Source organism: Pundamilia nyererei, unplaced genomic scaffold, assembly GCF_000239375.1.
Source record: "Pundamilia nyererei isolate P.nyererei 1_Seehausen unplaced genomic scaffold, PunNye1.0 scaffold00729, whole genome shotgun sequence".
Lineage (NCBI taxonomy): Eukaryota > Metazoa > Chordata > Actinopteri > Cichliformes > Cichlidae > Pundamilia > Pundamilia nyererei.
In genome coordinates, this window is record NW_005188130.1 from 24,969 (window position 1) to 36,199 (window position 11,231).

At 46.5% G+C, this 11,231-nt stretch overlaps 1 protein-coding gene and 1 pseudogene across 1 annotated transcript in view; one reads left to right on the forward strand and one right to left on the reverse strand.

Annotated features, from left to right (window-relative positions):
• The first annotated feature begins 240 nt into the window (after positions 1-240).
• LOC102192112 (myosin light chain 1, cardiac muscle pseudogene) lies at positions 241-1,168 on the forward strand (annotated as a pseudogene).
• Positions 1,169-1,918: 750 nt separating this feature from the next.
• Positions 1,919-11,231, reverse strand: part of LOC102192591 (regulator of G-protein signaling 3-like) — a 24,488-nt gene continuing 15,175 nt past the window's right edge. The window contains exons 18-27 of the mRNA XM_013907986.1: positions 10,779-10,806; positions 8,015-8,126; positions 6,922-7,088; positions 6,267-6,774; positions 5,905-6,128; positions 5,527-5,567; positions 5,352-5,450; positions 5,045-5,106; positions 3,968-4,134; positions 1,919-2,710 (exon numbers count right to left, since the gene is read on the reverse strand). Coding sequence (XP_013763440.1) covers positions 2,498-2,710; positions 3,968-4,134; positions 5,045-5,106; positions 5,352-5,450; positions 5,527-5,567; positions 5,905-6,128; positions 6,267-6,774; positions 6,922-7,088; positions 8,015-8,126; positions 10,779-10,806 — 1,621 coding nt within the window. The 3' untranslated portion in view covers positions 1,919-2,497. The remainder of the gene's footprint in view (positions 2,711-3,967; positions 4,135-5,044; positions 5,107-5,351; positions 5,451-5,526; positions 5,568-5,904; positions 6,129-6,266; positions 6,775-6,921; positions 7,089-8,014; positions 8,127-10,778; positions 10,807-11,231) is intronic.

The window sequence follows — 11,231 nt, forward strand, 5'->3', positions numbered from 1 at the left end:
GGAAACAGAAAAGATCCCAGAGTATGTGAAGGAGGAGGTGGTTTTCACTGATGGAGGCCTGAGGAGAGGTCAGAGGCTCCGGTTCAGACTGGCTCTGCTGCTTCTGGAAGCTTCTTATCTGCAGCCTCTTATCTCCTCTCAGTGTTTCCATTCCAGGTTTCTTCCATCTTTGGTCGCCTCCTCTCTCCTCCCTGCCATTTGCTCCTGGCTCGCTCAGCCCACCGCTGGCTCCTATAAAACACCAGACAGTCACTTTCCATCTCCACCGCCAGTGCTCTGCAGCAACATGCCGCCAAAGAAAGTGGAACCGAAAAAGACAGAGGTGAAGAAGGTGGAGGCAAAGAAGGAAGAGCCTCCTCCTCCAGCAAAGCCCGCGGAGCCGGAGCCAAAACCCCCCGAGGTGGACCTGAAGAGCATCGTGGTGGAGTTCACCCCCGACCAGATCGAGGAGTTCAAAGACGCCTTCGCTCTGTTCGACGAGACGCCAGCCGGCGAGATGAAGATCACCTACGCTCAGTGCGGCGATGTTATGCGGGCGCTGGGACACAACCCCACCAACGAGGAAGTGCTGAAACTGCTGGGGAGGCCGAAGGCGGAGGAGCTGAATGTCAAGCTGCTGGACTTTGACAGCTTCCTGCCCATGCAGCAGCATGTGGCCCGCTCCAAAGAGCAGGGCAACTTTGAGGACTTTGTGGAGGGGCTGAGGGTCTTTGACAAGGAGGGAAACGGCACGGTGATGGGGGCGGAGCTCCGCCACGTCCTCGCCACGCTGGGAGAAAGGATGACTGAGGATGAGGTGGATCGTCTGATGGCGGGACAGGAGGACGCCAATGGGCACATCAACTACACCGAGTTTGTCAAACACATTCTGGCCGGGTAGAAACAGACAGCGACTTTGTCTTCCTCTTCTTCTGTGGTGGACGGAGCGTCTGATGTATGCGAGTTTGTCGTCTCTAATAAAACGTCTTCTCAGTGTGTCTCTGTTTGATGTGATCAGCAGAGTAAGAATCAATGTGAATAAATGAATCGATGGAGGATCATCAATAAATGAATAAATAACTGCCTGCATTAATTTCTCCATGTCCTGCATTAATGTGTTTATTGAGTCATCAGTGATATTACGATTCACTTTGCTCCTCCAAAATAAAACTTGCTCAGGCCTCCTCTTTATGGTGCTCTGCGTCTAATTATTGGGAATGATGAAAAGACAAACTTGATGGGCGTGTCCACACAGGTGCTTCAACAGAAACGCCAATGATTGTGTTCCTGTTGCAGCTGGATGTGAGCCTCTCATCGCCTCCTCAGAGCTCCTCTCTCAGTGAGCAGCGAGGAAGGATGCCACCAACACCTGGACGGGGAGGTACCCAACCACGCACACACAGAAACACCCTCATTAAGACAAACAAATACAAAAATGGGCATTTAAAATATTTCACGCAAAAACAAAAAAGGAAATCAAACAAAGGGAAGAAATGAAGACGTAAAACTACAAGTGACCGACTCAAAGGTTTGTTCACAAGGTGTAGTTACGATGATCTGTGTCGGTGTATCATGACAAAGGTTCTGGTTCTGTTTTAAAGTGCTATATACATGAATTATGGTTTGGCATGTTTGCTGCATCTCTTTCAGACTCTTTGCATCCATTAAAGGTGGAGTTCACGTTTGTAAAGACACCACCTTCATTTCATTTCCTGTGGACTGTGAAGATTCAACACCTCGACTGGTGGAATTATCTTCAGTACTCTCAGCACTCATTACAAAAAAGTGATTTCAAACACCTCTGACAGCCAGATACCAGCAGGTGCTGCTCCACCTGCACACACCTGGTCTCCATCACTGAGAACCTGAACCGTAGGAAGCACCAGCTGAAGTCTGCGCTCTGTTATCACGACTTAAAGACTAAATAATGAACTTCGAGGTCATTTGGTCTGTTTTATTAGATTTTCAGGTTATTGTTGAATCAGTTAAAACTGTTCAGTGTGATAATCAAACAGCAGCAGGTGAATCCGTCACTCAACCTGCTTCACCTGTGCAGCCTGCCGGTGTCAGACTTCCTGCTGGATGGAGGGGAGTCACAGAAGAGGAAACAGGAGGTCTGACACCTGATGTGACATCAGTCAGCTTTAATCAGAGATACATGAGTTAGCCGTTAGCTAAAAACATGAATCAGAGTCTGCTCTGGAATCAACGACATGCAGCCGAGGCTGAAAGTCCTGCCGATGTTTAACCTGTGAGCAAGGCTTCACCTGGGTCACGAGAAGGCATAAAGGATAACACCTAACAGTCTAAAGATGGCATCTCATTTCAAGCTCAAGGTCAGAGGCCATGTTTTTCTCACACGGACGGGTTAAATGTTTTTAGATAAACAAAGATCAGCAAAAAAAGAAGATTAGCGTAAGAATCAAGTTGTTTAACATGAAAAGGGTAAATGTCCCAAAACACTCAATACTACATCTCCCAGAATGCTACTGAGAGATTTGTTCAGCCAGTCAGAAGCTCAGATCAACCCCTCGTCTCTGGTTGGTCGGATCCGCTGCTCTGTGTTGTGACTGGCCAGCTGGGTGTAGAGGCGGGACTTGAGGAATCGTGGGTAACTGTCCGTCTCCATCAGGTTGAAAATCTGCTCCTGCGCCAGTTGGAAGGAGGCGGAGCTAACGCCAAGGCGCAGGCTCTGATTGGTTGCCTCTCTGATGGCAGAGTCCACATTGACCTTGAAAAAAAGCAGCTGTGTCAAATGAGCAGGTGGACCAACATGTTTGATTACAAGTCTTTACTTTAATACAACGATCAATAAAGCTTTCGATTTTCCGAAAGCATAAAGTGCCATTCCATCTATACGCAGATGACTGCCAGCTCTACTTACCTTTTAGTCATTCTGATAGTCTCCCAACTGGACCTCTGCTTGACTGCCTTACTGATGTCAACGCATGGATGGCAAAAAACGTTTTAAATTTTAATGATCGGAAGACAGAAGCAATTTTATTTGGCCCAAATCGTTCTTCTCATACTCTGGATGTTGATCTTGCAGCTTTGACTTCCCAACCAAAGAGTTCGATCACAAATCTCGGAGTTAAAATTGATTCTGCACTCACCTTTGATGACCATGTAAACGGGGTGGTAAAATCAGCATTTTATCACCTCAGACGTTTATCAAAGGTTAAGCCCTTTCTTTCCAAGCGTGACTTGGAAAGCGTTATTCATGCCTTTATTACCTCACGTTTAGATTATTGTAATTCTCTTTTAACAGGGGTTGGGCAGGGCACTTTGTCACGCTTGCAATTAGTGCAAAATGCTGCGGCACGATTTTTAACTGGTAGAAGAAAATTTGATCACATCACTCCGATTTTGGCCTCTTTACACTGGCTTCCAATTGAATTCAGGATCCGTTTTAAAGTCCTTTTATTGGCTTTTAAATCTCTAAATGGTCTGGCACCTGTTTGTTTGTCTGACTTGTTGAAGCCCCACGTCCCCACTCGTTCCCTTCGGTCAGCTGAGCAGTTGCTGCTTTCGGTCCCAAAGTCACGGCTGAAACTTAGAGGAGACCGAGCGTTCTATGTTGCAGCGCCGATGCTTTGGAATAACCTTCCTCTCCATATTAGACAGGCTGCATCAGTGCCAGTTTTTAAGTCTTTATTAAAAACCTATTTTTATTCCCTGGCTTTTAACTCTGTGGGTAACTGACATTTTTATTTTTTATTGTTTTTTAACTTTATTGCTATGTCTGGTTTTATTACTATGTGCGTATTAGTATTGTACAGCACTTTGGTCTACCAGGTGTAAAGTGCTATATAAATAAATAAATGATGATGATGATGATGATGAAAGTAAACAACCTGATGGTTTCAGGTATGAATTTAACTGAGCCTCTGGACTGTAACGACATCATCGTTGGAGGAATGCTTCATCACCATATTAGGAAAAAAACAACCAAAAAACACACATCAATCGGAGCTCAGACACATGGTACCTGTCTCGATGCAGTCGTAGAAATAAAGTGGTCGTAGATTTTTGCAGCTCTGGCAGCCATCTTGTTGGAGGGACGTGTCTTTTTAAACCTCTCCACAGCCAACCAGAAGTCCAGGTTCTCTTCACTGAACTCTGACCTCAGGAAGTGACGGAACACCGTCAGACCATCTGACCAATTAGAAAAGAGAAGCACGCCATTAATCTGGTGCCAAAAGGTTTATCCTGTCCATCTGGACATTTCAATGGGAGAAATATTTCATCATCATCATCAGGGGATGTCTTCAGTCTCAGCTGACTGCAGGTCTCAACCTTATAAACAGGACATTTGCAAGACCAAAGCTAGGAAGATCATGATGGACCATCCCAACAAAGGACTCTTCTCACTGTTGAGGTCTGGGAAGCGCTTCCGCTCCCTTAAGGCCAAAACAGAGAGAATGAGGAGGAGCTTCTTCCCCCAGGCTATTCGGCCCTGAACCAGGTGTAGGACTGGACTCTCCCACACATCACATCACCACACGCACTCTGGTTTTTCTTCATGAACACTTCCTATAATTTATAATCTCTTTCTGCTATTTGCACATTTTTACTGTAAATTTCTAAGTTAAATCTGTAAATTTTGTAATAACCTGTAAATTGTAAATACTGTAAAACCACTGTCATCTAATGGTCGGGCATTGCACAGCTACAAGCATTTCACCTCATGTCATACTGTGTATGGCTGTGTGTGTGACAAATACAAATTTGACATTTGCACAATGACTGAAAAAAGCAGCACTGAATGAACAATGGGCTGGGAGGTCAGCTTGTGATCATTAATATGCAAAGTGTCATGACTATTGATCAGAGACCACTGATCAATCACTGATCAGTGGTCTCTGATCAATAGTTGTTGGTTCGTCACTTGATGAGCGATGAAACGTTTCTCCCACTGAAACGTCCAGGTGAACACAATCAACCTCAATCTACTTACCTGGATGATTGAGCATGCATCAAGACATTAATCTAGTGGAGAGGCGTTTCTCATGCTGGCTCCTCCCCTTATTGGTTAAATTGGTTAAACACAAACAGGAAGTCTTACACTGATTGGACAGCAGGGACTCCAGACTCTCCACCCACCTCAGCACCTCCTTTGCAGACGGTCTGGAAAACAAAACAAACGCATCTCAGGAAAACCTGCATTTCCTCTAACATCCACCAGAGGCTCTGAAGTCGAGCTTCATTCAGACTGTGATGTCACCTCCACACCACTGCTGTTAGGGCAGAAACACCGACATGCTTGGCCGTGATCACCTGGAGATTTTACTCTGATTAGTTATGACCTGTGATAATCTGCTGCCTTTCCTGACCTGCAGGTGAGTCTAGTTCGGGTTCAGGTCCGATGCTACCTGTTATTTTTCAGCGCTTTCTCCAAACTGCTTCCATGGACACCAGCGCCATTTTTCCACATTCGCAGAAACGCCAGGCGGTTCCGAACATCAGCTGCTCTGAGGAGACAACGAGGACCAATCAGAGCGAGAGGAAACAACACCAGACAAAACAACAGTGTGCTTGTTTACGTACAGAGTTTTCTTCTTCAGCTGTCGGTTTCTGGGTTCTCCAGCCTGAAAAACAAACAAAAACACTTTGTTAGAACCGAAGAACCCGAGCTGTACCGGTCTCTAACCCCAGGATCTTCCTCTGCACGTGTTCAAACTACTCCCACAGTAAATCTCCCTTTTACACTCGTCATTAACCTGGGCCTCAACCAATCAGCTTGTCGATTGTCTTATTGACGATTTGCACGTCTGATTTGACACCAGATGCCGTCCTGGTGCAGTCGCCCCGTTTGCCTGGGGCTAACTCTGACATGCAGCACAATGATCAACCTGCTGCTATGCGTTGTGTGGTCACATGACGCTGGTTCGCGGTTCTGTGGTCAAAGCCGGTTCTGGTCCCTACCTTGGTCCCGTTGAGCAGCATCAGCATTTGGTGCAGAGACCCCCCCTCTCCGGTCAGCTGCTTCCTCAGAGTGTGGGGGGAGGGGGCTCGGGAGGCGGGGCTCGAGTTGGGGCTGAGGTCAAAGTTCACAGGACGGGTGAGGCGGTGGATGGTGCTGTCGGACAGGAAGTGGGGCGATTGAGGTTCTCGCAGCAGAGAACCCTCGGAGAGCGAGCGACGTAGGACTGAAACAGGAGAAAATCCATCAAACTGGGAACGTTTCCACCTGCAGCGGCTCTAAACCAGCTTCATCCTGCTTACCTCACATCCTCCACTCCCCCAACTCAAGACTTTTGACTTTCTTTCAGAGCACTTGAACTCACCTGGTGGTCTGAAGATAAATTTCTCTTCCTCCTCGTCACGGTCACTCTCCTGGTTCATGTTAAAGTGGTGAGGGCTGAGCAGGAAGCCCCGCCCCCCGACACCACCCGCGTTCTCTGAAGTCTCTGAGGCACTCTCCCCCTCCCCCTGTTGCCGCTCCACCACCTCCTCTTCCTCCCGTCTCCTCTTCCTCCTCTCCTCTTCCTCTTCTGCTCCTGCTCTCTCCATCCAGATAGGACTCCTTAGAGTGGAGGAGGGACGGTGAGGTGAAGGGAGGAGCTGAGCTGAGGAGATGATGTTCCTGGAAGGTGGTGAGGAGGAGTAGGGAGAGAGAAGGGAGACGGGAGCAGGAGGAAGAGTGGAGGAGGAGAAGGGAGCACTGGGGGAGTAAGAAGATGGGGAGGGAGGTCTAAGGGAGTCACAGAGCGAAGAGTAAGGAGATGAAGGACAATAGAGGGGGTCAGACTGCCCGAGAGAGAGGAAGCCAAAGTCTGAGGGGAGGTCTGACAGCTGGAGGGAGGAAGAGGAGGAGGAGGAGAGGACTTAAATTGTGTGGGAAAAGCTTTGAGTATTTCATGTGTTTGGCGACCTCTGCTGGACACACGTGTGAACTGGCCCTCTTCCTGCTTTCTGTGACTACCTGCACAGGTGTTGTACCTGCTGGGTGTGTGTGGCCTCCGTGGTGACGAGCTGCAGCTGGATGTTATCGTGGAGACACAGGCTGACTCGGACCTTCTGCTCGATGCTGAACGCCTCCAGGCTGAAGAGGCGGCGGCGGCTCGGAGCGCTCTGCAGGAAGTACAGGTGGAGCGGCTCCGACAGAGCTGCCACACACACACAGAGAAACGTCAAATCCTGTGCTCTGATTGGCTGCTACACTCTGAGATATGGAAACAGGTAAAGAGCGAGCTGAAACGGGACCGGGTCAGCAGTGTGAGTGGAAACAACATAGTCATTAACTGCAAACCTGTGACAGTGTGGGAGCACGGCTCTGTGGTGGAAATGAATACACGCGTGTTTCTGTCCACCTTAAAAAAAATACTTGCAGCACCTGAGAGCTCATCACAGCACAGAAACAGCTTTAGTGAAGCTTACAAATGATCTTCTTATGGCCTCTGACAGTGGACTCATCTCTGTGCTTGTCCTGCTAGACCTCAGTGCAGCGTTCGATACTGTCGACCATAATATCCTATTAGAGCGATTAGAACATGCTGTAGGTATTACAGGTACTGCGCTGCAGTGGTTTGTATCATATCTGTCTAATAGACTCCAGTTTGTGCATGTAAATGGAGAGTCCTCTTCACTGAATCATATCTGTTATTAATCTCTCTCTCTTCCACAGCATGTCTTTATCCTGTCTTCCTTCTCTCACCCCAACCAGTTGCAGCAGATGGCCCCGCCCCTCCCTGAGGTTTCTTCCTGTAAAAGCGAGTTTTTCCTTCCCACTGTTGCCACAGTGCTTGCTCATGATTGTTGGGTTTTTCTCTGTATGTATTATTGTAGTGTCTACCTTACAATATAAAGCGCCTTCAGGCGACTGTTGTTGTGATTTGGTGCTGTATAAATAAAGTTAAATTGAACAGGTTATAGTGCTGTGGATACTTTACTTGGTCAATCAGCTGACAACGAACCAGGAAATGAAAATCAAATGTGGATTACAACAATGTGTTCTGACATTAAACAGAAACCTGCCAGCTGTAGGTTACAGAGAAAAACCGATGCTCAGAGATGACAGTGAACGCAGCATTACCCTCTCTGAGCTTCAATGTGTTCAGGAACACCGGACTCTGCAGGACGTTACAGCGTCCAGCTTCATCCTCTCTGGTAAGTAGCAGCAGGTCAGTGTAGATCAACACGGTCACCTGAAACACACACACACCACTGTCAGCACAATAAAATGTGTACTTGTAGTTCTTCTTCTCATCGACCTGTTTCTTCATTTGCACACAACACTGTGACCTATGACCTAGGGCTGGGCGATATGACCCAAAACTCATATCTCGATATTTTTTTAAAGCCATAAAGTAAGAACAAAAAGAGAGTTCTTAGTCAAAGCTGTTTTATTAACATACAGCACAGATGTACATGAAAAAACTACTCAAACATAAATTATGAGCATTTATTAAATAATAATGTTCCATAAATAAAAGAAAACGATGTTGTTTTTGTGCATAACAAAGAGCTCACAATTGTGCAGTCAAAATGTAAACGAAAAGACGCTGAGCATAATAACAAAGATTTCACAGTTCGTGACTGACAGCCTGGAGTTTGAAATCCGCTTCATAACCGTGTCTCTTAACAGGTGCCATTTATGGTCCTTATACACAAACAATACGGTAATATTATGTTGAAGCACAGTACGTATCACTCCGCAAGGCTCCTCGGCAGCCGTAATGCTCCGACAATCCATCAAGCTGCTGCAGCTCCGTAGCAAAGTCGAACTAAAATATTTTTTAACAGATTGCTGAGCGCCGTGCTCCACAGAAAATTGGTTCGCGGTCATCAAGCACAACCAGAATTCATACATAAGGCGTGCTGTCGATTTTTGAGAAAATGAAAGGATTTCAGGCCGTGCATGGCGTTAGCGTGGTTAGCTCGTTAACATGTTGACGCCGTCCAGCCCCACGCACGGGGCGATCCGCAGTAACTCGTTAACGGAGATTTGCCGTGTCCATCTTGTCGCTGCCTGCAGGTGAAGCGATGGGGGAGGAGGGGGAGTTGTGTTCAGTAAAGGAGAGGCGAGGCCGAGTAACGTTGCGTAGAGACAAAAGTGGACGAAAGAGAGGCAAACTTGTGGCTCCACAACTATAATTATAACGTAACATAGACTATATCGATATAAACGATATTGTCACATCTTATATCTCGTATAAAAATATATAGATATTTTTAAAAAACTCGATATATCGCCCAGCCCTACTTTGACCCTGAGGTATGTCCTCAGAGTTCACAGACCATCACCGCCGTGTTCATTCTGCTCAGTAACAATGTTTAAATGCTTATAAACCATCTTCCTTTTCCTCATCATCAGGTCGTGTTTATGGACCGCCGGCTTCACCACGCTCTTCCTGCACTAACACATGTAACTGAGAGTCGGAGGCAGAGCGACGTCTGACCTCCACCTTTACTGAAAGTATGAAACTAAAACACAGCAAATTCCCAGATGTGTGTAAATGGATGGGAGGAGGAAACTGATCCTGGTTCAGCTCTGAGGTCGGTGTGTCCTTCAGGATCAGGTTCAGTCTGCAGAACCAGACGTTTCTCAGAAACATCGATGGGAACACAACGACCAGCACTGCAGTATCAGCCGTAAGGTTAGAATGGCTCCAGAAGCGCAGCCAGTGAGGATCGATAAGTGATATCCATAATGGAATCTTAATCGCTAAATTCTTATCAATTCCCATCAGCAAACCCATCAGTCCTCAGCAAACAGGAGATGTCCTCCATTTGTCTCCTCAGATATCCGAGGACACACAGCCCAGAGAGTTTACCGCTAACAGCTCTTTGGGAAACACCTTGTTGGAGTAAAAATACTATTTTATGTCAAACTGTGTTATCTTTGCATTTTTCATCATTTCAGCTAAAGAAATGGAAACAGGGTGATTGTGTGACAGGCTGTGGGTAACAGGTTTAAACCTTTGGAGACCTGAGAACTGAAACTCCAAGCACGACATCCCAGTGCACCTCAGCCTCAGCCTCCCAAACACAAACTCACCGTGTCCACTGTCAAGTCAGCTTTATTTGTATAGCATGTTTAAAGACATCAAGTGTCGGCCAAAGTGCTGAACAGAGGGACAATCTAATCAAATACAAGAAAGAATGAAGATGAATGAGGTCAATTATTTATCTCGTGATTAAACATCCACATACATACACACTTGTCTATACATGTGTATATATAAGAGGGAGGGAAGACTGTTGCAGAGTCTCAGAGCAGCGGTGGAGAAAGCCTTCATCACCTATGGATTTTAACTGGGAGTGTGGGACCAGTAAAAGCATCTTACTGGAGGAACGCAGAGTTCGAGTGGGTAGGGGTGCAGGCTACTCGATCAATAGTGTGTCAGCCGCCCCAGGACCGCCTCTAAAGGCGTCTGTTTAGTTAGAGTTCCAGAACTGTTGGTGGTACTCAGGGCTGCATACGTGCAGTATATTTACAGGCAGTGTTGGGAAGGTTACTTTTAAAATGTATTCCATTACAGATTACATGCCCTAAAATGTATTCTGTAACGTATTCAGAATACGTTACTCAATGAGAGTAACGTATTCTGAATACTTTGGATTACTTAACATATTATCATGCTGTTTACAACTACGTGAATGTGATTTATTACTATTACTGAAGGGACTAATACGGGTTCGTGTCGGGCTCGTAGCTGAAAACTAGCTTTACTTTGTTGTCTGGATCAACTCTGCTTGCCAGAGACAGAGAGAGGCGTTGAAAGGCTCCAACGGAGCTTATTGTTTCAGAGGAAACACGAACACAGCGTACAGTCGAGTCTTAACAGCTTACTTACAGCTGGGCTCATCAGGCGCTCTGTTTGGCTGCAGTGGTTATTATTATATTTACATGCTTCCAGCTCCTGTTTCTGCTCCGTGACAGCTCGTACTTTTCCTTTTTCTCCCTCCTCGCTCACAGACACATAACGGGTACAGCAGTCCATTCTCCCTGCAGCACAGACTACACTGCTCATCAGGCTGCATTCTGCCTGTTAGCTTAGCACAACAACAACAAAAAGGCCTCTCTCACCCAGGAAACACGCAGAGAGAGAGAGCTTCACCCTGTAACCATGGCAACCGTAAGCTGCCGCCTGGAACAACAGAACGTAGCTGTCAAACAAACCCAAACAGTCCTGACCCGCCACAACATGAAACAGGGAAGTACCGCCGTGTAATCCATTTATTTCAACAAAGTAACTGTATTCTGAATACCACCTTTTTAAACGGTAACTGTAACGGAATACAGTTAC